Raw genomic sequence first — 27,917 nt, 5'->3', positions numbered from 1 at the left:
GTGTGTCAATCCAAATAAAAAGAACAAGCACATTTTTAACAATAAATTTACTTTGTGGGTTAGCACATTCCAAGTTTTTTTAGCAAAGAAGATATTATATTATCAAACCAAAAACAAGCGGATATAATCTCGGCAAGTTAACACTTCAAATCTCAGACATGCATTTACAATATAAAACAGTAACACTTATTAATTCAAATCATTTTAAATCCAAGCATCATTGAATCACAGCAACCCCCACTTTAGTGGGTCAAATAAAATTAAAATAAAACACCCTGAATGAAATCTAAAGTGCAAACCATTGGCATCAGAATAATACCATTAGTAAATATTCTGGATCAACAAATGCCCCCTTCTCAATAACTAACTGATGAAAAGGAATTGTGCAGAAATGGGATTTCCAACTCCCATCCCTTCAAGACCGGTACTTGTAGCGCTGAACTTCAGTTCATCATCTTTTCAAGCTCATCCAGGTCATCAGTGTCCAATTTCACTATTTTGCGGTCTGGAAGAAGTGATTACATATTATTTCCTTTTTAAATGGGTACCATCTAAGTGCATTAAACCTACACTGTGGAACTTTGAACTGCAGCTACACATTGAGCATTAGTTGACTTATGATGCATAACAAACCATTACAGCCATCACAAGCCGTTTTGAAAATGTGCAGCTTCTGACATCACAGGTGGGCATGTCAACCTAGATGTAAGCTGGATAGATCGGTCTACCAGCCTACCCAGTAGACTGTAGCAAACGTTGCTCATCTATCCTTCATATCTAGGTGGACACGCCCACCTGTGATGTCAGAAGATGCACATTCTCAAAACAGCTTGTAATGGCTAATCAAACTCACACCGGGTGGTATAGTATGTCCCCTTTAAACAAATCTTAAACAAACTATTGAGATTTCATTTAAACTTGCTGAACATACCAAAGTGGAGTTCAATCTGGTGGATGAGATCCATGGTTTCTTGGCTGTCAACCATATTGAAGGCAAAACCTTTTTTGCCAAAGCGCCCGGTGCGGCCAATCCGGTGGAGGTACGTCTCATTGTCCGAGTTTCCATCTCTGCCAACAGGCAGATCGAAGTTGACCACGATGGACACTTGCTCCACATCAATACCTGGGGAGCCAGCACATTTCAGAGCATTTCTTTGACATTTGAAGCGGTTCTTATCTTAAAGGGCTGCCGTCCGGGCTAGACGTAGCCTACCTCTTGAGCAGACATTGGTGGTCACGAGCACCTTTTCCTTTCCCTCCCTGAAGCGCTCGATGACGGCGGCCCTCTGCTCCACCATCATCTCGCCACTAAGCAAGGCCACCTGGTGGCCCTCGCTGGACAGCTGTCCGCTAAGCCAGGATGCCATCCTGCGAGTCTGAGAAGGCATTGTTGTCATTTTGCTCAAACACATTAAATGGCTATGGGTAAATCCACTCTGGTTAGGCCCTGGAAAGGGGATGCTAGGAGGTTAGAGCTTATTATGGCAATTTCATGATCATCCTAAATTCAAGGCTAGGCAATCTCTATGCTATGCTCCCTTCCCCCACTCCCTCAATGTAGACTTGTCCCAGAACATGGGCTCAAGTAGTTTCATGATGGTGTAGGCAAACCCCGAATTTTGTAGCGATTATTGTTAAGCCATAATGCATCATGAGTGACTCACTTGGCAGAAGATCATGGCCTGTGCGATGGTAAGACTCCCATAAATATTGCAAAGAGCGGAGAACTTGTCCTCCTTCTCCTTGCAGACCACATAGAATTGCTTGATGGTGTCCAGAGTCTCCTCCTCGCGCTTCAGCTTAATGATGTTGGGGTCGGGGATAATCCTCTCTGCAAAACTCCACACAGAGTCCTCGAAGGTGGCTGACAGCAGCAGCATCTGACAGTCCTTTGGCAACAATCTGCACCAGAGCATTTGAGGAAACATACAGATCTAACACAAACCATATAGTTTAAACCCGTATAATCAAGCCTTCTCACTGAATTGGTGGGAAAAATACGATGAAACACAAGTCCTATTCCAAAAAAAAAAAAAGACTATTACAATTGAATAGACAACTGAATAGAGTTGGCCCCCATGTCAAAGACTCATCATGCACAGGTTTCTCGCTCCATGTCAAGAAATGCTTGTGCTGCTGTATTGGGGCTTGCCTCTGAATCCGGATGCTCTGGTCCTGATGTCCCTGGGTGGCGATCATGACGTCCGCCTCGTCCAGAACAAACACGCGGATCTTCTTTGGGTCAAAGAACTTCAGCTTGAGGCCCCAGTCAAGGACGGTGCCCGGCGTTCCGATCACGATGTGCTCCTGGATGGTGGTGCCGCGCAACACTAGGGAACAGGACCATAGCAACTAGTAGCAAACAGCCACTTCGCAATGCATTAGTCTGCATGACTCGAGTTTCATGAGAATGCAAGTAGCCTGTCGTTTTCTCCTTTACAAGTTCTTAGTGCCATTTTTAAATGGATTGATGCTTCAGAAATTTCATTCTGGAATATTTTTTAATCCCCAAAAAAATTAATAACAATCTGTGGACGGAAGTGTAATATAGTTATACATTTTACGCATCATTAGAGCCAAGACATTCTTACATCTATTTCCCCGAACGGCATAGGCCAGTTTGACTTCGGGATAAAACTTCCCCATCTGCTCAATGACATGGCCGATCTGCACAGCAAGCTCGTATGTGGGTGCGATGCAGAGGCACTGAAACCCAAAAGAGATGGAAAAGAGCCAATAAATAGATGGTTCACTTGAGACCCCATGAGCCTTACTGTAGACTGCAACAACACATTAAGCTTACCTGGGTCCATTTGTTAGCTGGGTTTACATGGCTGAGCATCGCAAGAGAAAATGCAGCCGTTTTCCCTGTGCCAGACTGAGACTGGGCAATCAGATTCTGAGGTCTGAAGGCAAACGTCACCACAGTGTGCATTTCTAGCTTAGGGATAAGTTGTTCAATCATGATCGCCAATCATACAACTTTGTCATCTTAGCCTTTTAAATTCATCATGTGTAATACAAATACTAATCCATGCAAAACAACCTGATAGATGTTCAACAGTAATTAATATCAGCACAGTGTACTACCAAGTGCTGGGCACTTACGGCTCGGCCAGCATCATGGGCAGAGCATTTTCTTGGATCCTCGATGGTCTATTGAAGCCCATGGTGTAGACTCCCTGAAGTAACTGAGGTTTCCTGTTTAATATGCATGTCGAGATAATACAAACATGTTAAAAAAAAGAAGACCCCATTAGGCAAATCACTTCAAAACCGAAAAAAATTGCACAACAAGATATGCAGAAGCACTTTTACCAACAGACGGCTAATTATACCTACATATTAGTTTGTTTACTTTGTTGGAGGCCACTAGTGCATACTGCACTGTGAATATTTATTATACTGCTCAGTGTTAAAATTAAACCTTGCCAGCGGCCGGACAACCCAATCTACCATCGAGCAACAGTCCCCCTCTGATCTAGTGACAATGGTGGACAGATAAGTTATGAAGTTCACACATTTGCTTCTCCCTCATGGAAGAATGTTCTCCATTATTTATTTATTACAAGTACATATTTTGCAAGGGCTATTCATCGGTAATGCTTAAGTGCAAAGATAAGGATTTTGATACAGGCTCAGTGTACATCTCAATAATACTGAGTCAGATGCTGAGGTATCCACCATTTAAATTTCATTTTAGTGCCAATATTGGGTAGCCTGGCTCCGCCCGCCTAAGTACTTCCGCTCAATTTGAATTTCCCTTCAGTACTAGGTCTGGACCTGCTGTATGTAATTTGGTTTTCTGCGCTACCACAGCGTGCGCCCAATCAGCGAACAGAGGGCGTGTCTGAGAACAATGACGTTGTCAACGATTAGACCCAGCTTCGAAAGTTGACTGCATACATCATCTCTGGCCTTACTATTAAATATTCATTTACAATGTGCAATTTTTCCCTGATATATTAAATTCGACGAACAAAACCTGCAGCTGTCGTTGACGGACATTTTCGTGCAGACGCGCAAGGTGTTTGGTTTGTGTACAACCTGCGCGTAATTCCCGGCGCATGACATACGTCACAACCAAACGTTAGCAATTGGTTATGGCAGATCCAGAGTGGCACTGGGCAGATCCAATCATTTTAAACTTCAGACACCCGCCTTCAAGTTTGTTAACGTTTGTCAATTGATTAGGTCCAGACTCTCTGTTCAAATTAAATGAAATTAAGTGAAGTACGAGAGTCTGGTAGAACCAGGCTAAATATTGGGTGCTTGGTATACAAATTGAATAACACCTTCAAACAAGGCTAATATTTCACCCACTTACAGTCTCAGTTCTTCGAATGTCTTCACAGAGAATAGAGGAGAGTTTGGGTCTCGCTGGAGAACCTCAACTTGATTTCGGTTTTTCACAAGATTATGGCGAATCAATTTATTCAACAGTGACTGTTCAGCTGGATCCACTGAAAAAGGAGAAAAAAAAAAGATAAAGTAACAGCAATTCAATGAAAAGACGGCCTAACTTTGAGAATCCATTAGCTTTCAACATTAATGAATGATTCCAATAGTCATATCATCATGTTGTTCACGTGTTTAGATATTGTGAAAAATACCCCGATCTTTTTTGCCTTCCTTTCCCATCGAATATGGCAAGACGTTACCTAGCCAAATGTACAAACACACACACCAAATATACATGTTAACATGGCTTCACAACATTTTGATTTAAATTATACGAGAAATACTTACCATTTATATCGTCCTTCAGCAGGGAGCACGGGACATTGGAACTAGCCATGCTTTTAAAAGTTCCAACCTGTTAAAACACAAACTTTATAGAGGTCATGTGAACAATGCAGACCTCTACAGCAAGTCAACCACGAGGGAATCAGTCTACAAACACAACTGATGAGCTGCTAGCCGGGCGGTGGCTAGGTTAATAAGTTAGCACGACATATTGAAAACCGATGGCCCATCCGTTGCGGTGGATTAAACCTTAGAAGTCACCTGTGCGGGCTTGGTCTGCACTCCAGGATCACCGCAGCCCTTCGCCACTGAATGTGAAGCCATTCTCCGACGTTATTGCGGTGATGAAACCGTGTTTTTTAAGGCGGGGGAAAACAGTGAAGTTGGATCAGAAGTTTTTCTGTGAGGGACAGCGTGCTGAGTGCTGTCTGAATGCGTCGCGTCAATCAAACATCAGCCAACCAGCAGCAGCCGTCAGCCGTCTCTATCACGTCTGCGGAGCCACGCTGGACCCCGCCCCCTGCAGGACCAGGGACCATAGAGATCTGCCTGCTGCGGACCGGACCGCAGGAGCCAATCTCCTGCCGAGTTGAAGGGGACCTCATAGTGTTGGACAATCAGGATGAGTTTACACTGCTATGGAGGCCTGCTGTGCTTCAGATAAAACAATTATTTTCAGAGCACTTGGGGGTAATCATTAACTCATTAAAATAATTTCCACTCATTCTCACTCAACATTTCCCACGGATAGCAAATTCCCTCCCTGGGGAGACAAGCAGACATTATGGTTTATTATGTCATTGCAAGGTTAATCCATCGTCGGTGAGTAGGTGTAAAGGCTACAAAAGGGCACAGGGAGAAGAAAAGAGAGCTCAGACAGGCAGGTTGCCAGTCTGGGAGGGACCAGAACCATCAGGTCGGCAGACCTAATTTGTCCGTCGCTCCCACCGCAGCGACTGCTAGGCCAGCCAGGAGGCTGCTGATTGGTCACTTTGTGGGACAATTATTTCCGAGCCAAAGGGAGAGTGACAAAACATAATTTGCTGCTGTATATTTCTGAAGGACAACTCTATTTGTTACTCAGGTAGGAGTTAAACGAACACCATAGGTGGAAGTGCCTGTTTTTTGGATCAAATTGCCCCACGTTACCTTTCACCAAGAGGGGCCGGCTACTACGTAACGTTACTTCTGTAGGGTCTAATGCTCATTCGGCTTTGACTCATTATGTTTATATCGGTTTATTCAGTTTTATAAATAGCTAAATGAATTGGTCATGAATAGGTCATTACATTCAAACAAGTTTTGACCCCCCCCCCCCCCCCCCCCCCCCCCGATCGATAGATACACTCTACACTCACTTCTTATTCTCATATTTTCATTTGCCTTTTATCTGCACCAAAACAACGGGTGCAATGGGAAGGACTGGCATGTCAGGTGGTAGATGTCAGAAAAGTAGTAATGGTGTTTTGTAAAATCTGGTAATCTCCTCAGATAGCTCTGCGTGATGAGAAGCGATTAGCGCAGTCGTGTTTAGGTGCTGGTGGCCGCAATCTCGTGACGTGATGCTATTAGTAACCTAGCAACCGCAGGAAAATCTAACCATATTTCTCAATCAATTCCTCGTGGGTAAGATAATTAAATGAATCAGATCGCCAGAAAAGAGTACCCCTAACTACTATAATGTTGACTTATTATTATTATTATTATTATTATTATTATTATTATTATTATTATTATTAATAATAATAATATTAATAATAATGACAATAACAAATAATAACCATAACAATAAAAAGAATGAGAACCATAATAATATGGATTATTATTAGGCAACCATTAATTGTATCGATATTACTTTTATTATCATGAATCAAATCATCCTTATGGATGTTGTTGTTGTAGTTGTGGTTATCACTATTATTGTTATGAATGAGTTCCTGACTGAATAAATATGGAGGACTGTAGTGGGTGCAGGTGGTAAGTGCTGTGGTTGACGGCGATTGTTCAAGAGAGAGACAGACAGACAGGCAGACAGACAGACAGACAGACGGACAGACAGACAGACAGACAGACAGACAGACAGACAGACAGACAGACAGACAGACAGACAGACAGACAGAGAGAGACAGAGAGAGACAGAGAGAGAGAGACAGAGAACCTGGGGCTTTACTGAGTTTTATCGGCAGATTGATAATTCAATCGTAAAGGGAAGCAGACTTTCTGCAAACCAATTCTCCTACACACAAGTCGACACGTCCTTATTTCTGCACCACTCAACGACTTCAAAGACTGATATTGATTGTCATGGTGACCTTAATGGAAAACGATGGATTAGGCTAAACAATCTCAGAGCACACAGATAAGCACACACCCACGTCAGATTGGAAATATCCATAGCTTTCCAAATCTACTACTGACAGAACAATAGAGACACAAGAAAGATGATAGTGAGAAACATACAAACACACACACACACACGCACACACACACACACGCACGCACGCACGCACTCACGCACACGCACCCACACACACACGGTTAATACATGTAAGGTAGTCACGTGGATATATGGCCAATCAGCCACCACACCTATGCCTTTTCACCTGCATTTCATTGACCATCATGATAAAGAAGTGTGATTACCATAACCCCATCATTGTTTTCCGGGGAATGGGTGGGGGATGGTGACGGTATGAACGAAGTGGGGAGGGAAAGGGGGGAAGGAGGAATGGTTATTTGTAGCGCACTGGTTTCTCTCGCTCCCTCTCTTCCTCTCCCTCTCTCTCTCTCGCTACCTCTTTCTCTCTACCCTGTTCTTTCTCTCTCCGTCTCTCTGTCTCTCGACCATCCACAGGGAGGTGGCTAAACCATAGTTTCTACCAAACCACATGTTGCTGCGCCGATTAAGCTGCTGAAACCGTAGCTGCCTGGTCTCTTTTGTGTCCTAATCTCCAATTAATGCCGGGGCCACTGCATCAATAGTTTCTGCCACCTGTGGCAGTCATCCTATTCCCTCTACGCCACAGGGGAAAGCAGCACTAAATATTAACAAATCGGGAAGAGAAAGAAAGGCACTGGAAAACAAGTGAAAGGACGTTTAACAGATAGAGAGGACTTCTGGAAGATTATAAACAACAACAACTTGGCGACCTACCCAGCTGAAATTAATGCAAGGTAAGAGAGTGAAAGATGGATGAATGATGTGCATGCTGTCCATCATCACTCTGCAATATTCATCCCTGTCATCAGTCTTGTAACTGTTGTGTTTGTCTGTGTGTTGCCTTATCTCTATTGTTTGAGCAAACAGGAGCTCTATAGCTTCAGCGAACAGGTGGTTGCACTGCACTGTACTGCATCTTCCCCCCTGGTTAGGTAGGACTCAGTACATGGTAATAGGGGATTCAGTTTTAGCCGTAATGGTTTTGTGGCTGTTTAGAACCGACCCCCCTGATGATTCATGTGGCTGATCCCAGATGAAGAGTCGCGCAGAGAGTCTGTCACTTTTAAGACCCCTTAGCACAAGCTGAGTGAGGCAGAACAACAGATGCAGCGGTGGAAAAATAAATATCAGTTAGCCTGGCATTATTTAATTAGTTTGAAATAAGCAAATCCATGCATGATACAGTAGTTACTTGTTATTTTGATTTATTATCTTTTTTTATATATTATATGTATTTCATATACACATGTTTAGATATAGAAAATCGTTCTTTATTATGGTTGATGTTAACACAGATATTTTGAATAGATCGAAAAGATTTGGTGCTCCTTTGGGAGAAGGGGTTGGTGAGGAAGAAGAGGAGGAGGAAGAGGCAAGAAGCCCATACTAGCCTCCTCTGCCTGTGGTCCACTGGACACATGATGGCACTGTGGCCACAGACAGCAGAGTGATGCTTTCTCCCAAGCATGTGTCTCCATTACCCTTTCCTGTCCATAAATAACCACCTGTCGAGCGTCTGGCAACACTAGCTTAATGAGTTATAAAATACCTTTCCTCGTTCCCAATAAATCATGAATCTGTGGCCATCGAGTGAGCGCAGTGATTCATCAGATCCTTCAACCCTTTCGAGGTTGAAGGTCTCTCAGGAGACATTAAGGCCAATGACACATTTCGGTAGTTAAATTGTATTTCTTATCGATGCTTCAGATCGTGTAGGCAGCAGCAGGATCTATTTAGGGTGGCTAGGTTTCAATCACCGGTCACCGGCAACACACCGGAGGATCACTGGTCAGTCTGCAGGCAGGAGAGCCGAGCCCGTCTCTATGGAAATTGCTTTCGTCATAACGCTTCCTATAAAAACCAGGCAGCTCGGGGCTCTGGTGTGTCTGCAGACGGGGGAGAGGGAGCGCCTTGGCAGCAAACAAACACCTCTGGCTGTCCTTTATTTACCAAATTGCATTTACATAAAGCAGCACCCAGAAGCCATTACCTGCATATTATTTTTAGCTTGTTATCTGCGATGTTGTTAACCTCAAACCCATTATTTCTTAATGCCCATGAATGATTTTCTCTTCACAGCCAGCCCTTCTATTACAAAAAGCATGATTTACTATAAAAGACTATAATTCCTTTCTTGTTATTTAATATCCGTATTTTTATATATATATATATATATATATATATATATATATATATATTTATTTATATTAATATTTCCTATATATGTTTTTTCACTTTTATTTTCCTTTAGGCATGGCTGTGTTGGGCATTTATATTCATAAAACCAACAGGTAGGCTGCAGTTGGGACCACCGGCCCATGCAGGCTTGTTTAATAAACTGCCGGTGTAACAACAGCAGCAGAAACTTAGCTGTGTGATTTGAATTCCGACATGCCAGTCTGCCAACGGTTTGTTTAACTTTGGCCTTTTAACTCATCCCATAACTAGCACCATGCCTGGACTCTTGAATAAGGAGAAATGGACCGCCCTGCCACTCAGTGTCTCGGACATCACTTCCTGTGTCAGAGGTTACACCTTGGCGATGACAGCCTCCATGACCTATGAAAATATTGAGGACCATGCCATTGAAGGTGAGTAATGGTTTCGAGTCTCCTTCTTGACGCAAAAAAACATTTCACAAAAACATTTAAGTCAATTATATAATTTCAGCAAATATTCTGCAGATATTATTTATATTATATTTTGACGGTTTGCTTGTATTTCTCGGTCTTTTCAAACCTACCCTGAATGTGAATCACCAAAAATGCTAAAATGGCACGTTTACCGTGACATTTCTGCCTCTCATAACTTATAACGAAAATGTCAGATAATGTCAGACAAAATACATCTTTGTCTCCAATCAATTAAATGATGGCTTATTCACCACTTCTCATATCCCATCACCTAACCATGCAGGCATCTTTATTTACCCGCTGGAAGAGAACTCCACAGTGGTGGGCTTCGAGGCTATGATATCCAGCCAGATCATAACACTGCAGATCAAAGACAAGGCCAAAATCGATGACTGTCAGCCAGATGTTTCCAGTGCTACTGGAACACCCCAGAGTGGCAGCGGTAAGAAACACAAGGACTAAACCCCATTGTGTTAAATGACACAACAGACTGCCTGTGTTGTTGTTGAGTTACAATGTACTCAGAGCTTTACCTGAGCCACTGTATTCACAAGCCTTCAGGAGAACAGCAGACAACTGGTGTTGCATTGGAAATGTGTCACATTTTTGACACATTTCCAATATATGTACTCCCCGTGCCTGCCTTTGATTCTGTGGTTGACTGGTCTGGTCTCTTCTGTTGCTGGTCTGGCCTCGCTGCAGGGCATGTGGTGATGGACGAGGACCTGGAGAGGACCGTGTTGGTGGTGAACCTGGGGGTGATCCCTCCCATGGAGACGGTCAGCATCCTGGTCAGCACCTCCTCCGAGCTGTCCACCCTGGCCGACGGGGGCATCCGGGTCTGCTCGCCCTCCGTCTGCACGCCCAAGGTGCAGAGGACGGTGAACGAGGAGCAGGGCCTGTCCCCGAACTTCACCAGAACGTGAGCGCAACCCCTGATTCAGTGTTGACCGTGAAGAACCGACATCACTTCTGACGTGTAAAACAAATGTTTCGCCTTTTGGTTACACATTTGGTTAAAAAGTAATGATTTGACTGTTTTAATGAGGAAGGGCGGAAAAACGATTATACAATATATATCGCGATAAAACTCCCCCCATCATCTCTATTCCCTCCCTCCCTTTCTACTCCCTCTCTCTCTTCTTCCTCCCTTTCTGCTCCCTCCCTTTCTATATTTGTTCGCCATTGAGATGATAACTCAGTGTTTGTGAACGTGATTGACAGGGCAGATGGATTCCCCTGAACCAATCAGGGAAGAGATTGCCCTGATTGTTCCAAAATGAGCCGATAGCGGTCTAAGATCTAGATTGTCTCATACAGAGACCAGCAGGCAGTCCAGAACAGATCCTCTCACAGGGCACTTCCCTCACTAATAGCTAATAGCTTCTAATTGATTACCCTGACATAAATAGCTCTTAAATTGTCCCTTCAGCAGCTTCAATAATACTAGTATATAGCTCTTAAATCGTACCTACAGACCCTTGAAGGTATTGAGTTGTCTAGCATTGAGAGCAGTGGTGTACTGGCCATCGGGCGTTCCGGGACAAATGCCGGGGGGGCCAACGCATCATCGGGCCGGTGGGTGGTCAAAAAATCCATACCGGTTTTACCGGTCCTGTGTGCTCTTTACCATTCAGTCATTCGGGGAGTGCATGAGAGCATGCTTCGTGCTCACTAGCCAATCACAGCTACCTTAGTTAATGTGCGTTAACATTCTAGACCAGTGCAATAAGTAGCATGCAGCCGTGAGATGCCCAACAAATGTCTGGAAAATGTCAATAAGTGAAGGAGGGCCCGGAAAAATAGAAAGAAGAAAGGACGCAGCTTTAGAGGAACAGGCCCCCAACAGTAACTGACTGTCATATATGCCCCCCCACCTCTTTGGGTGGTAATACTTGAATGATATATGGCTTGGTGTTTGTGTTGTTCAACATACAGGAGAGAGAGGAGTACCACGGGCCATAATGAACAGACTCCCAGCTCAACCCAGCCGGGCCTGGTCACGCTGCTCGAGGAGGAGTCCATCAACTCCATGGACTACCAGTTCAACTTCAACCTAGAGATCCGTGCTCAATACCTCCTGTCAGGTCAGACGGTTCCTCTGCCGCATTAAGAACTTGACACTTCAGTGACTGTTTGCGGCATTCATAGCGTTGTTTTTCTTGGAATCACACCTTACCTACTCAGCGCTTACTTTTCAACAGTTACTTTGTAAATCTATACCTTCTGATACATTATGCATTTGATTTACATATTGGTAATTATACATACATGATATATCCCACATGATTTTCACATGATTTTTTTTTATTCAGGAATTGGTCTCTTTTTTGTTCGTTAAGGGTGCATTTAGTGAACACATTGTTCCCTTTTAATGAGCAATGATTTAATTAGTCTGAACTTCAAGTCTAGACCTATTTGTACTTCCAAAACATTTGAAGCCATTACGTATTGTTGTCGTAGCAGCTGGGGGGAACAAATAAACATTAAGGTAGCACCTCCAGATGTTGTGTGCTGGAAGGCCTGCTGTTTTTAATTAGACTATACCTATTAGAGCCACAGTTCCAGCTGTCAACCATTTTAAGATGCCTGTTGCTTCTTCTTCTTCTGTTTTATCATCTTCCTCTTCTTCTTCTTCTTCTTCCTCTTCTTCTTCTTCTTCTGGTTTATCCTCTTCTTCTTCTGGTTTATCTTCTTCTTCTTCTTCTTCTTCTTCTTCTACTACTGTTTTATTTATCTTCTTCTTCTGGTTTATCTTCTTCTGGTTCTTCTTCTTCTTCTTCTTCTTCTTCTTCTTCTTCTTCTTCTTCTTCTTCTTCTTCTACTACTGTTTTATTTATCTTCCTCTTCTGGTTTACTCCGGTTTCTTCTTCTTCTTCTTCTTCTTCTTCTTCTTCTTCTTCTTCTTCTTCTTCTTCTTCTTTTTCTTCTTCTTCTTCTTCTTCTTCTTCTTCTTCTTCTTCTTCTTCTTCTTCTTCTTCTTCTTCTTCTGCTGTTTTATTTATCGTCCTCTTCTGGTTTACTCCTTCTCATCATCGCTTCTTCCTCCGGTTTCTTCTTCCCCATAGGAGTGGAGAGTCCCTCTCACGCCATACGGGCTGACGCAGATCCTCTGGCCCGCTCGGCCACCAGCGTGGTCATCACCCTGGCTGACAAGTACACTTACGACTGTCCCGTTGAAATCCTTATCTACCCCAGCGGTGCGTTAACAGCTTCGCCTGGGCATCCCTGCCCACTTACTCTCTCCCCTCCACTATAAAGCACAATATTATCAAACAGTGTTTACCTCCTCCTCGCCAAACCCATAGAGAGGCAGCTAGGTGATTCATCTCTTTCTCTCTCCCCACCCCTCCCTCCTCCCCCCACTCTCTGTTTCCTTGGACACTAGCTGTCCAGCTGATATTTAAGCCTGACATGGCCGGAGAAAACAAACTGCATCTCTGCCGTGTGGGTGTATTATATCCAGGCTTTTGATGATGATTTTCCCACCTCCCTTTAACAATATCAACCCAATTGTGTTTGGAACACTATACCTCCAGAGGCAAGGTTAAAAAGCCGGGCTGTAACTACCAAACAGACAGACAAAGGGGGCTTGTGTCTGCACACAGGTCCTGATGCCAGTATACTCATGCAATTGAATTCCACCCAGCGGTGTACTTGGGCCTCAATCTCGTCTCATCATGCATTGACCCGTATTGATGGGGAGAAAAGCAGGGACAAAACAGAGCCGGTTCGGCCTGCATATCAATGCACAGTGTCAGCTATCGTCTGTTACACGACTCAACTCAACAAAACTGGATTAGCATTCTTGGAGCGCTCAGGACGTAAGTCTCAGAGAAGCTTATTCGGTCAAGCCAAAGGTGTTATTTTGATCGAAACGATGCAACGCTCGTTACTACAAATGGATATTAAACTCAGCCAGGTAGCCGACACTCCCAGGAGATGTCCTTCTGCATTAACTGCGTACATGTATGGTCATGCATGTACAACGTTGCCATGATGCATCCTGACAACCAGCTCTAAATAAACATCCCCTGTGTTACGTCGTCATGCTCCACTATGACAGAGTGTTTTTTCTCTTAATCACACACCTTACCCAATCAGTTCTTGATGTGAACAGTTTTTCTTCCCTGACGTGTGAATTCTGATACACGATGCATGTACACATTCGCTCACTTTGATCGTCCATATCGGTGATGTTCTCCTCCCTTCACTGTGTACATATATGAGTATGGGCAACTCTGTGCTACTAGAGTTGCTGCTATGCTTCCTGAATAAACAGCCCTCGGTTGCCTCGAAGCGCAATTACCAGCCGCCGTCCGTCTTCATCATGACACTTATTGTTGCTAGCCTGTTGAGGTAGGCTGAGGGAATGTCTGTGTCATGCATCCGTGCTCCCCCCCTGTCCCACACAGAGCCCCACCTCCCTCACGTCCTCATCGAGGACGGAGACATGACCCAGGAGGAGTATGACGAGCACCTGCAGGGCAGGAGCGACTTCATTAAGGCCACCAAGAAGGACCCCAGCGACGATAAGAAGGTGTGGGAGTGTGTGTGTGTGTGTGTGGGCGGGGGGGGGATTATGTGGGTGAGAGGGGGGGCTGGTAATGTGGGTACGTTTGTGGCCTAGTATGTGTGGGTGGAATTTCAAGTACTTAGTTTTTATCAAATTCTTCTAATATCTAATTATTATACAAGGAAAAGGAAAACAATAACTATGTAAAACACCTTAGTTCCAATGGAGTTAATAAAGACCTTAACTTTGAAATGATGTGATATGAAATTGGTTTCTATGGAAACTCACCAGGAGCTCGGAGCCTACCAGGTATTCCTTGTGTAGGCACCGTACATAACATTGCATTTATTTAGCTGACGCTGCTGTGCAAAGCCATATCACAGAGGGATCTATCCACTACACATCTACCGAATATCTTGTCAAGAAAACCAAATGTTAATACACATCTTCAAAGTCAGCCAATTAACTCAGTCTGGGAAAGCTTCAGGATTGTAGGGGTGGACAGTCTCCCACCCCTTCTGTGCTTTACATAGTTTGTACTTCCTCAAAGTCCGAAACACCGTAGCCTCATTCAGCTGCAAAATTATTGAAATGTTGGCGGCCTTGTTTAATCACGCTAGTGTATGCTAATAGTTACCATGTGGCTAACTAGCGGGAAGAGGGAAAATGGTCTCCGACCTTAAATTGGCTTGAAGGAATAGGAGGAGATCGATCAACTGAAATGACCTGATATCGCAACGGATTTCATGGAACATAATTTTTCTGATGCTTACTGTTAATAAGAATTTGTGTTTCGATCTCTTTAAGTGTTATTTTTCTGCCTTGAAAGGCATTTAAGGCACCCTAAGATGTTACCCCGAATAACGGTTTCAGTCTTCATGTTCATTGCACTCATGCAATTAATTTAAAATGCATTGAAACTGCATCGGAGGCACAAACTAGGATTTGCCGCATGTGTTTCAGCCCTGGGAAATTCTGTTCTAGCGGCTCTGTTGATCTTTCGCAGGTAGATGTCATTCACAAGCGTCTTCACAAGGACATACTCCACAACCCGGTGGTGATGCTGAACTTTTGCCCCGATCTCAAGCTACTCAGCTCAGACCTGAGGAAGGTGCATGGAGAGTTCATCTTCCTCATCGACCGCAGTGGCAGCATGAGTGGAATAAGCATCAATCGTGTGAAGGTATGAGGAAGTATTTTAACCCTGTTTTGCATCATGTTGGTTTATTATTAATATGCGTACAGTGTTAAAATACTGGTAGGTGATTAATTTACCATAAACATGCGTTTAGTGCTGAATTATTTGATGAACTGTATTTGATGAAAAATGTATTGATAAGTTGAATAATAATTTATTTGAGAAACTGAAATTGATTGGTTTGATGATCAACTAATGGTTTTATATAAAGCAAAGATCCAAACATTTGCTGCTTATGTCCCGAATGCCGATTCCAAGGGAAATTTTTATGATAAATAAATATATAGAAATCAATGATGGCCTAAAGCGATCACTAACGAGCAGTGTGTTGGCCTGTGAGAGGTACATATGTTTGACTGACTCTGAAGAGACATGACCAGGCTTCATCTAAAACGCCTCTGTTGTTCCATTTATTAGGTTTAGAAAAAAGAGTCACTGTAGACGATCAGGGCTTTCAACTCCTATATTTTAAAGAGCCTGTCGGTAAGTGATTGGTCTTGCTTCAATGCACTTGTGAAAAGCTAGCCCTGGCTTAGAGGCCGACCACTTTACACTCATTTGAGACTCATGTGCCTGGCTTTTGTATGGTACGTCTCGTACCTTACAATCCCTTGTCTGGGTGTAGTGAAAGTCTGCCTGTGGCAAGGCCAAGTGCGTGTGCCATGTGCGTGTGCGTGTGCGTGTGCGTGTGTGTGTATGTGTGTGTCTCTGTCTGTCTGTCTGTCTGTCTGTCTGTCTGTCTGTCTGTCTGTCTGTCTGTCTCTTTCTCTCTCCTTTTTCCTTTGTTCCTAATTCCTATTTTTTTTATAATTACTACTACTTAACTACCCCAATTTACTTTAATCTGAGTCTTTGTAAAAAAAATCGTAGATAGATATTATTACAATTATATTGCAATATTTCCAAGTGTTTGGCTTTAAAACAAAATCGTATATCCTTCTGCTTCTTCTTCTTCTTCTTCTTCTTCTTCTTCTTCTTCTTCTTCTTCTTCTTCTTCTTCTTCTTCTTCTTCTTCTTCTTCTTCTTCTTCTTTTTCTTCTTCTTCTTCTTCTTCTTCTTCTTCTTCTTCTTCTTTTTCTTCTTCTTCTTGAGAATCAACGATTCTGCTGTTCAGGAAATCCAGAGAAGTCTCGACGAGCTTGCCATTGATCTGCATTTATTCAGCAGCACACCTCAGAAAGGGCTGTCTGTGAGGGAGGGAGAGACGCGTCTGAGGCATCAAATGGCGACTGACCTCTTCATGTCCTCTTCTTCCCACTGTCCTTGGCCGTGGCTCTGCTTTGTGTCCCTATATAAAGGACGCCATGGTGGTGATACTGAAGAGCCTCATGCCCGGCTGCCTCTTCAACATCCTGGGCTTCGGCTCCACGTTCAGAGCCCTGTTCAGCACTAGTCAGAACTACCAGGAGGTAAACAACAACAACAACAACATCATCCTGTCCATGACAGACGCATTCCTGTGTGTTACTGTTCCATCTTCATCACCTCCATCCTTCATCTTCTATTGAGATTGAGGGAAAAAAGGAGAACAGATATTTTCCCATTAGCTTTTTTGTAAAGCGACAAACCTAACAACACGCGTATTTAGTACCCACAGTTCGAAGGTCTTGCCCCAGAACATCACTGAGTGAAACAGGGTTTGTGTTTCACACATTTGCACGGCTCTCGTCTCTATTAGCTCAAATGATGAAAAGAAAAACATTGTATCCATTGTATAATGTACTTGCCTGTCTCTGGCTGCTCTCATGGCGCCGGCTAGGACACGCTGGCCCTGGCTTGTGAGTACATCAAGAGGGTGAGGGCGGACATGGGCGGGACCAACCTCCTGACCCCGCTCCACTGGGCCCTGAGGCAGCCCCTGCAGAGCGGCCACCCCCGGCTGCTCTTCCTGCTGACCGACGGCGCCGTCAGCAACACAGGCAGGGTCATCGAGCTGATGCGCAGCCACGCGCGCTACGCCCGGTAGGCCATCATCCTCGCCATGCACACATACACGCCCGCTGGTACATGCTCTGGGGTCTCACACGACGACCGCTAGCTGCTGGTGTCTAAAGAACACTGGTTGAAGTTGTGTTTTAGGAGAAAAGCATTTTCTATTATTTTTAATAGAACATGCAGCAAAAAAACGAAATCATATGCTGACACTGCCCAATTAATACGGTGTATTAATTGGGAATTAACTCCAACAGCTTATTATTTCAAGGCAATCCTTTCTCTGATAAGCAACAGATTCATAATAGCTGTTCAGTGCCTTTGGAGATGCATTGTATTATAAAGTGTGTATATTATTATATTATAGTCTTTAGAAAGAACCAAAATATAATAAATCAGATCAAAACAAATGTGATTGTCTCACTGAAGTACATTAGTAAAGTCAAGGGCGCCCAACTGAGAAGAGGCCATTGCTGTTTGTTCACGAAATGGCTCATCCATATTTCTCATAGGGTTTGGGATTAACACATGCAATAACCCAATTTAAGGCAGGGGAGTATCATACCATTCACATATAATCCAGACTTCTAACCAGGTGAGCTCTGTGTTGTAGAGACAGCCACAGAGACACTGAAGGCAAGAGAATTCAAGAGCTTTATATGAAAGATAGAATATATCGTGAATACAATGGACACTCATTGATCAATTCATGGTCATCCAACAATCTTCCAATGGAGCTAAGTGTGTGTGTGTGTGTGTGTGTGTGTGTGTGTGTGTGTGTGTGTGTGTGTGTGTGTGTGTGTGTGTGTGTGTTTCTGCCTGCGTGTGTGCATGCGTTGGTGCGTGTGTGTGTGAGTATGTGTTTACCTGTATTTGCGTGTGTGTGGTGTGTTTATCTTTATTTCTGTGTGTGTGTGTGTGTGTGTGTGTGTGTGTGTGTGTGTGTGTGTGTGTGTGTGTGTGTGTGTGTGTGTGTGTGTGTGTGTGTGTGTGTGTGCATCTGCCTGTGTGCGTGTGTCAGGTGTCATACGTTTGGCATCGGTCAGGGCGCGTGCAGAAGACTGCTTCAGGGACTGGCGACGGTCTCCAAAGGAACGGCCGAGTTCTTGGCAGAGGGGGAGTGCCTTCAGCCCAAGGTACTTAATATGGCATCTTATCCCACGTTGACACCCAGCCGTTTAGCTCTGAAAAGAGCTAAATGCCGTCAAAGCTAACTAACTATTAGCTAATTGCTTTGGCAAGGAAATCATGACTTAAATTATGCCCGTCTCAGCAAGGGTTTTGTATTGTCCATTTGTAAGCCTTCATTTTAGTTTTGTCCATTCACTTGATTTGTCGTTTAAATGGATCAAATGCATGACCCAGAAGATGAGTTTCTCAGGCGTTTCTATTCCCCCCTCTCCCCATCAGATGATCAATTCCCTGAAGAGAACCATGATGTCCCCAGTGCTCAGCGACATCGCCATCGAGTGGCTTTTCCCCGAGACCAAGGAAGTGTTGCTTTCTCCCGTGGGCAGCTCCTTCCTGTTTCCTGGAGACCGGCTGATTGGCTACAGCGTGGTCTGCGACACCACGCGCTTACATCCCAACCCAAACTCAGTTAGTACATGTACTACACTGGACCTATGGAACATGAATATCCGTATGGATGTGGATATGAATATGAATGTGACTACTATAAGGACGATGATGGTGGAGACGGTGATGGTGGTAAATGTAGAGATGGAGGTAGTGTTGGTTGAGTTGAACCTGGTGATGGTAAATGTAGATATGGAGGTGGAGATTATTATCATCATCATTATTGGAAGCGTGTGTCTGTGTGTGTAAGTGAATCAGCCCCCCCCCCCCCCCCCCTCCCCCCCCTTTCACAGAGAGCTCAATTAGATCCTTTCAAAGCCCTTTCTAGAGTTCCCACCCTCTTCATCCATCTCCACCGACAACCCCAGGACAAGAGGAGGCGCTACAGCATGCTGCGCTCCAACGAGTCGGCCAGCTCCGTGTTCTTCCACTCCCAGGAAGAGGAGCCGTGGCGGTCCTCAGAGAGCGAGGCCCAGGGGGTCCAGACGGCCGAGACGGCCTCCAGCTCTCCCTTCTCCCCCTCCCAGGACTTCATGTCAGAGAGCAGCCCCGTGTCCACGCAGCAAGACACCACCGGTAGGACGCAATCACAGCCCCCCCCCCCCCCCCCACAAACACAAAAAGAATAAAAATATAATCATTTAGCAAACTCAAGTGCCCCCCCATAATCAATTCAATAGGATTTGAATCTTAAAATAATCGAAGCTCTGACTAATGTTAAGCTAAACTAATGTTGTGAGATGCAGTCTACATTAATAGTGGGGGAGTATTGCCCCGTTGTTATTGGGTGCTTCTTCCCAGCCACAGCTATTATATGAGCGTTGAGGTCATGACCCCGCTGATCACCTACATTTCTCTTATTATTATTTATATTATTAAGTGTTTGCCTATTGATTGGTTTTGTATTGTTCTGAAGCGTCGAGGAGGCGCGCATACAGCACCAACCAGATTGTGGATTTCAACCCAGGCAAGAAGGTGTACACACCCAGCGACCCCAGCTCCGTGGTGGGGAAGAACCCCCTGAGGAGAGCCAAAGCCCAGGAGCTGGTGGGCCAGACCAGCCCAGACTACGGCGCCCAGTGGAAAGACGACTACCAGGTTGTAGCCTGAAAGTCGAATGGAACATGCTTTTAGAGTCTGAGATTTAGAGTTGATGATTAGATTGCCTGTGTTGCTAAATAATCTTGTTATCTATATTAAAACGAATACCCGGAAAGACCCTGGAAATAAGAACTCCTATGTCTAATCTAATGAATTCATCATGTTACATTTTATCTGCTGCATACAGAAGCACATAATGCCAAGCTTGTGGCGAGAACAACAATAGGATATTATCCAAGCCATCTGATGCTGGCCTGGCTGGAGTGTAATCAGGAATGCTTAAGAGGAATGCACACACTACCGTTAAGGCCCGGGGAAATCATACAAACAACAATTAAGCTGCCATGTTGCTGTGGGAGTGTGTCTCGATTTAATCAAGGAAAATACAGCGGCCCCTGAGAAAAATAATGCAGCTCCTTAACCACATGTATAAGGACCACAGTAGTTGGGGGGAAGGTTCAAGGACTGAGTCTGTTGTTGAGCCGATGTCTTTGTGTTATGACGGCTGCGTTTGTAAATCAGAGAACCTTCGAGGCTTCATGACAATATTTCTAAAACTAGAGCATCCATAAATGAAAGCTCCTGCAAAATGCATGGACTCATCAGGATGGAAATCTATGAACTATAAATAATTCAATAATATTCGTCTCACATCTTGAATCTCAACCAGTCCCAGCTGGAGAGCCTGTGCGCCACCGCCTCCAGAGTGCGCCCTGCCGGCGGCCCTAGGGCTCCCTCCCAGCAGGAGGCCGACGCAGACCCCCAGACCCAGACCCATGCCCGTACCCTCCAGGCCCAGGAGGAGCCTCTGGCGGTGGGGAGCAGCGTGGCGGCCGGGCCCCCTGCGCCGGCAGCAGCAGGCCTGGCCAACCAGGGGACGGACGGCTCCAGGTCCTCCACGGAGAGCCCATCTGTCGGCAGCCTCGGAGATACAGGTGAGAGCGCTGCTAGGAGACCGCTCTCTGCTGCCTCCGGGGGGGTGGGATGATGGCAAGAGCCGCTGTGAAGCGTTTTTCAATCTTTTACAAATGATTTCAAAAGCCATCTTTTCACATTCATTTCCCGTCTGGGACTATCCTCTTATCTTATCTGAAAGATGTCACTGGGACATGACTTAATTTCTCTTCTTTGATCTTCTATTAAGTCTGCGATCTGTAATAGTTTAATAAAATCGTATTCAACCGATGGTATAGAACTAATGAACTGGGTGACGTGAAAGGTCAAACAACGAACCCCAGAGCGAAGCTTGCTTACGAGACGCCGAGCTGAGAAGAAGTCAAAGAACCCGAGACGCCCTTTGTAATCCGGAGATTAAACAGCCCGCTCGGTGGCCTTTCCAGACGCCTACGCACACCAGCTGTGCGAGGTGGAGACCCCCCAGGACGGCCTCTGCCCCGGCCTGCCCGCCTGCGTCCCGCCGGAGAAGGGGGACTGCATGGCGGTCGTGACGGGCTTGCTGTGCGGCCAGCCGGTGAGGTGGGAGGTGGTGTTCGACATCAAGCCCTACCTGAACGGGCGCGAGCGCGAGGAGAAGGTCCACGAGGACCTGTGGAACGAGACCTTCCACCACCTGGCGGGGAGATCCATCCTGAGGAACTTTGAGCACATGGCCGAGAAGAAAAGCGAGATTGAGCACGGTGAGCCTGACGGTGTGTGTAGCATATCTGTTGATGTGATGGTGCATAGTGTATATGTTCAGTGTTTGTCTTTATGACGGTGTATGTATGTACTGTTTATGTTGATGTGATGGTGCATAGTGTATATGTTCAGTGTTTGTCTTTATGATGGTGTATGTACTGTATATGTTGATGTGATGGTGAATAGTGTATATGTTCAGTGTTTGTCTTTATGATGGTGTATGTACTGTATATGTTGATGTGATGGTGCATAGTGTATATGTTCGGTGTTTGTCTTTATGATGGTTTATGTACTGTATATGTTGATGTGATGGTGCACAGTGTATATATTTGTTCCAGTTTATGTCTTTATGATGTGTGTACATATATGTCTTTGTGAAGGTGCATGAACTGTTTTTGTCTTCACAACGTTGTGTTCACAATATGTATGTCTTTATGATGGTGTCTGATGTCTGCAAATCCAACATTTACAACATGTTCAACATCGTCCAACAGATATCTCCTTGACAACGCAGATATATGCCCAAAGCGCAGCAGAATAATGTTATCAGCTGATTAGGTCGATAAAAGGCCAAAAACTATATACAATATTTATGTGTACATATATATTAATGAAAATAACAAGTCATATCTAACACTGTTGGTAACTGTGGTAAAAGCGCAATAAACCACTCCACTGTTATTGGTACTAATATACTTCCTGGTCATAAGCCACAGTGCCTTATTTTACAATAAGGGAAGACCCCACCGTTGTTTATTCTTTATATTGTAATAAAATGATGTTTATAAAAGCTGGATATATCTCATCTAGACAGAGACCGTATAAGGTTGAGATTGTGTTGTGTTGTATTGTGTGTTCCTTCTACGCAGGTTCAGGGAGACGCTACCAACTGTACGCCATTCACACCAGCAAGGCCTGCAATATACTGAGCAAATACACAGCGTTTGTCCCCGTGGATCTGGACACTAATGAGTATTTGGAGACATCCATTGAGTATATAAACACTTGTAAGTCTTCCCTATTGATGAAACGTATTGAATTTTGAATCCCGTGGATAAAGCCTTTCATTGTGTGGAAAAGGTCAGGGTCCCTGGCAATTTTGGTTTCGTCAATATGAAGGCCAACAAGCAGATATTGCGCAATGACAATCCAGAGACATATAGCAATTTGCTTTTTATTGTTTTTTTTTAAAAACAACAACATACACAAGCAGGGTACACATAACAATAGTTAACAATAGTTAACAATGAACTGACATTAGTTAATACAGTAATAAGCAATAACATTAACTGATGGTGTTCATGTTAATTCATTCTTATTTAATAGGGTTTGGTCAACCCTAACCCTAACCCCCCTAAGGGTTAAACCCCCAAGGGTTAGGTTAACGAACTGTTTGTTACATGTTAGTCAATGCATAATACTCTGGCTAATGTTAATGAGTTTTTAACGTTTCTTACAAACACAACATGAATAAAAAAACACAGCATACACACAAACACAACATACACAATCACAACAACACAATCTGGACCCTGGAAGCTTATGAAAGATGGGCTTTGTCCTCCCACTTTCTTTATTTTATTTTGTATCAACAAATACAAAAAAATTGAAATATATTCATCTTAAGGGATCTGAGAGGAGCATAACCCAACGCTCAAACAGATTGCCCTACAGTAATAATAATCATTCTCTAGTTATAGCTTTCCTTTTCACACATGAAGGGAGACCTGACAGTCATTCACACATTCAGACAGATACAATATTTTTTTGATCGTTTGGGTGATACCGATGTCGGTAAAATGGGTCTGTGTGCTTGCATTTCAAATAAAATGTAAAATAAAAAAAACGACAACAAAAGGCTGAATTGGTTGTTGCAGGTGACGGAGCCAGGCCGGGCTCCCACTCCAGCTCGCGCAGAAGGAAGAGAGGCTACTCAGTGGGGCTGGGCCGCTCCCAGTCAGGCTGCATGTCGGAGGAGAATGATGAGGCGCTGCTGCCCAACAGTAAGACCTGCCACCCTCCCCATGTTCCTACAAGCGGCTCTCTGTCTCTCCTTTCCTTCGTGTGAAACAGGAAGAGAGGCGGGAATGCGTGTCCTCACACAGGGACAATAAAATCGATTTACGCGAGACCGACCTAACTTGCGTGCTGGTTGTGAAATGTTTCAGCTTAAGTGGTAATCACTATTTTCCGCAATGCTTCGGTAGTAGCATAGCAACAGAGGCACACGCCGGAGAGGCAGCGACGTTCCTGCTGTGCACCAAAATACCCAAAGATGTTTGCTGACCCAAATCAATCCTGCCCTTTTAACCAACGAGGCTGTTTCCTTCATCTGTGTTCTGGTCTTCAGGTTAGCCCCTGTCGTGTCTTTAATCACTATTCTGATTTGTTAGGTGAAGACGGAGCGTCTCCATGCAGCACCCCGTCGTCGGCCGGCTGGGAGAGCTGCAGCTTCACAGAGAGTGAGTGGAACAGTCTGACCCTGGATGTGTGAGCAGCTCCCCTGGCCTCAGCCCTCCTGCTGTCTGTCTGTCTGTCTGTCTGTCTGTCTGTCTGTCTGTCTGTCTGTCTGTCTGTCTGTCTGTCTGTCTGTCTGTCTGTCTGTCTGTCTGTCTGTCTGTCTGTCTGCAACAGAGCAGTTCCCCAGGCCTCAGCCCTCCTGCTGTCTGTCTGTCTGTCTGTCTGTCTGTCTGTCTGTCTGCAACAGAGCAGTTCCCCAGGCCTCAGCCCTCCTGCTCACTGTCTGTCTGTCTGCAACAGAGCAGATCCCCAGGCCTCAGCCCTCCTGCTGTCTGTCTGTCTGTCTGTCTGTCTGTCTGTCTGTCTGTCTGTCTGTCTGTCTGTCTGTCTGTCTGTCTGTCTGTCTGTCTGCAACAGAGCAGTTCCCCAGGCCTCAGCCCTCCTGCTGTCTGTCTGTCTGTCTGTCTGCAACAGAGCAGTTCCCCAGGCCTCAGCCCTCCTGCTGTCTGTCTGTCTGTCTGTCTGTCTGTCTGTCTGTCTGCAACAGAGCAGTTCCTCTGGCCTCAGCCCTCCTGCTGTCTGTCTGTCTGTCTGTCTGTCTGTCCGTCCGTCTGTCTGTCTGTCTGTCTGTCTGTCTGTCTGTCTGTCTGTCTGTCTGCAACAGAGCAGTTCCCCAGGCCTCAGCCCTCCTGCTGTCTGTCTGTCTGTCTGCAATAGAGCAGTTCCCCAGGCCTCAGCCCTCCTGCTGTCTGTCTTTCTATCTGACACAGAGTTGTCCCCAGGGCTCAGCCTTCCTGCTGTCTGTCTCTGTCTGTCTGTCCGTCTGTCTGTCTGTCTGCAACAGAGCTGTCCCCAACAACCCATTCTTGAGTATGGGTTGTGTGGTCTCCAGTCAGAGATCACATCCAATAGTATGGGTTGTATGGTCTCCTCTCGGAGATCACATCACCTAGTATGGGTTGTGTGTTATCCAGTCAGAGATCCCATCCCGTAGTATGGGTTGTGTGGTATCCAGCCAGAGATCCCATCCGGTTGTATGGGTTGTGCTGTCTCCTGTCAGAGATCACATCCTGTAGAGAGTGATTATTTTAGTCTATGCTATTTCTGATGACATTTTTCAAGCTAACCACAGTTATGAATGGTTTCTTCACCACATAATGGACAGCACCATATAAGGTTTTAATGATAAGTTAAAGAATACAAACAGGGCCACTTTGAAATTTCTGTTTAAGCCAAGACAGACCAAAGGTTAACCTGGGTAAATTAGAACATTTAGGCATGGCCTACATGTTCATAACTGTTTGTTTACCTGTGTACGCCAGATGCTTCATGAACCAGTTCCAGAACGCAAGCCCGTTTACCTTGTGCCTCTGTTAGAATAATCCACGTTATTGAACATTTACCACTCTCCAGGTCATACCTAGCACGAGACCACCAAACCACAAGGGATTGAATTAGTTTTACTTCAAGAGCTAAATTGATGCGACTTTGTCTCCCTGTGTGTCTCTGCCTCCAAGCCTCCCAGAGGAGTCCCTCTGTGACCTCCGACCAATCACAGAGGTCCGTCGAGAGCCTTTTTTCTGCCAGGTCGGTAATGCCTGGAAATGCTGCACACACACACACACACACACACACACACACACACACACACACACACACACACACACACACACACACACACACACACACACACACACACACACACATTTGACACACATTTGACACACAATGCAAACCCCCTTCCTCTAACCCCTACCTGCTCCTTAATGACAGGTATCTGTACTGTTGAACCCCTACATGCTCCATTAAGACCTTATCTATACCATGGCACCCCTACCTGTTCCTTAATGACCTGTCTCTGTACTGTACACCTACCTTCTTCTTCATAACCTGTATCTAAATTCACTGTCTAACCCCCTACTTATTTGTTTACAACCTGTATCTGAATTCACTGGTAGTTGCTTTGGATGTCTGCTAAATAAGCAAGGAAGTGAACGCAGACCTTTGACACCTTTTGCTAATTTTCATGCAGCAACACCTTATGGAGTATCTCCCTGCCCTTTCTCTCTCCTTTCCTTCACATTCCCTCTCTCTCTCTCTCTCTCTCTCTCTCTCTCTCTCTCTCTCTCTCTCTCTCTCTCTCTCTCTCTCTCTCTCTCTCTCTCTCTCTCTCTCTCTCTCCCTCCTCCAATTAGACTGACGCTCAGCAGGACCCGTCTCCTGACTCGGGCGGCCAGGGGCTTCATGTGTCGCTCAAACAGCAAGATGGGTGACTCAGCCGGGGAGAGCGACAACAAGAACAAAGACTACATTCCTGTGGTGAGTCCACAGGTCAAACCACTGCCTCGAGCAATCATCACGTGACTCGCCTCCGGTCGATGCCCCTGTCCTCCTATGGAGCTGAACCATACGGTTTTGCCAGAGGCTTTTTATTCCTTTCTACACTCAAAGACTGTATTCCCAACACTCAACCTAGCGTTCAGCTCTGTTCTGATGATGATTGTCTCACCGAAAGCAGCAGTGATGCGTCACCTCATACGGTCACCCTTCACTCACCCTTTGACCAGCAGCGGTCGGTCGTACGTCTCCATCTAATGACCCATGGTGGTTCGCTTGTGTGAATCTATTTAAAGCAGCTATTAAAATGTGTACCTCGGGGCTACCAGAGAGGACTCCAGCGAGGCCGTCAGACGCAGCGGGCTGAGCGCTGGGATGACTCACACTAGAGACGTCTTCTTCTTCTTCTTCCCCCCAGGTGTCGTTGCAGATGGCGTGCGGGGCGTTCCCCCTGGACGGCGCCCTCTGCGACGCCATCAGCGTGCCCATGGACAAGCTCAAGTGGACCTCCCCGTTCTCCAGCCACCGGGCGAGCCTGGGTCCCCACCTCTCTCACTCGGCCCCCCGGCACATCCCCAAGAGTGCGGGAGGCGACGGAGGCGGCTGCAGCGCCGGGGGCGCCCTTCAACGCCCGCACCACCTCCACCAGAACCAGCAGCAGCAGCTACAGACCGCGGCGCTGTGGCCCAGCAGCGGCGGCCCCCGCACGGAGGCCGCGCCCTCCTCCCTGGGAGGCGGCCTGTCCTCAGGCTCCTCCCCCGAGCCAGCCCTCGCCTCGCCGTCGCAGACGGACAGCGGGCGCGGCTCGGAGACGGAGAGCCAGGAGGCGGTGGCGGAGGCGGCGTTGCCCCTCCAGCGGCTCCAGGAGGTGGAGAACATGGTGTGGGCCACGGCGGTGGCGCTGGCCTGGCTGGAGCACAGCTCGGCCGGCTACTTCATCGAGTGGGAGCTGGTGGCGGCCAAGGCCAGCATGTGGCTGAGCGACCAGCGCATCCCAGAGGGGCGGGACTTAGCCTCGGTCAAGGCCGCAGCCAATCAACTCTTCATCATCCTCAGACACTGGGACGAGAACCTGCAGCTCAACATGTTGTGTTACAACCCCAACAGTGTCTGAGACCGAGTAGACCGATCCTATGCTAAGTGTTGTGTCTGAGTGTTTTACAAGGCTCCCATCTGGAGTCCAGGTGTGTCAATGCAGTCGTGGGCGTTGTGCAATGTGGTCTTCATATTTTTGTTGAACATCCCATGAGAAAGTATCACTTTTTTGTTTTCCCAGATATTAAGTAGCACCGTATGCTAGAGATTACCAAGGGGGTTTCACATGCTGTAGCAAGATCC

At 45.6% G+C, this 27,917-nt stretch overlaps 2 protein-coding genes across 2 annotated transcripts; one reads left to right on the top strand and one right to left on the bottom strand.

Annotated features, from left to right (window-relative positions):
* Positions 1 to 30: 30 nt before the first annotated feature.
* Positions 31 to 5,213, bottom strand: ddx19a (DEAD-box helicase 19a). Its single transcript, XM_030355698.1, has 12 exons — positions 5,008 to 5,213; positions 4,750 to 4,816; positions 4,614 to 4,661; positions 4,328 to 4,463; positions 3,109 to 3,201; positions 2,804 to 2,906; positions 2,592 to 2,706; positions 2,153 to 2,330; positions 1,665 to 1,902; positions 1,214 to 1,376; positions 932 to 1,123; positions 31 to 505 (listed from the first exon to the last, which is right to left on the bottom strand). The coding sequence occupies exons 1-12, from the start codon at positions 5,068 to 5,070 to the stop codon at positions 444 to 446; spliced, it is 1,458 nt and encodes a 485-aa protein (XP_030211558.1). The 5' UTR covers positions 5,071 to 5,213; the 3' UTR covers positions 31 to 443.
* Positions 5,214 to 7,549: 2,336 nt separating this feature from the next.
* vwa5b1 (von Willebrand factor A domain containing 5B1) lies at positions 7,550 to 27,917 on the top strand. The gene is made up of 22 exons (XM_030355705.1): positions 7,550 to 7,920; positions 9,635 to 9,777; positions 10,103 to 10,261; positions 10,522 to 10,741; positions 11,758 to 11,906; positions 12,888 to 13,019; positions 14,235 to 14,359; positions 15,342 to 15,518; positions 16,832 to 16,942; positions 17,293 to 17,495; positions 18,487 to 18,601; positions 18,876 to 19,064; positions 19,412 to 19,619; positions 19,960 to 20,141; positions 20,815 to 21,079; positions 21,485 to 21,781; positions 22,652 to 22,789; positions 23,660 to 23,785; positions 24,176 to 24,244; positions 25,760 to 25,829; positions 26,438 to 26,561; positions 26,998 to 27,917. Exons 2-22 carry the CDS (start codon positions 9,639 to 9,641, stop codon positions 27,691 to 27,693), a joined length of 3,894 nt encoding a protein of 1,297 aa, XP_030211565.1. The 5' UTR covers positions 7,550 to 7,920; positions 9,635 to 9,638; the 3' UTR covers positions 27,694 to 27,917.

The sequence above is a fragment of the Gadus morhua genome, chromosome 1 (genome assembly GCF_902167405.1).
Source record: "Gadus morhua chromosome 1, gadMor3.0, whole genome shotgun sequence".
Classification (NCBI taxonomy): domain Eukaryota; kingdom Metazoa; phylum Chordata; class Actinopteri; order Gadiformes; family Gadidae; genus Gadus; species Gadus morhua.
Note: the sequence above shows the minus strand (reverse complement) of the source record. Positions and strands in the feature narration are given on the sequence as shown.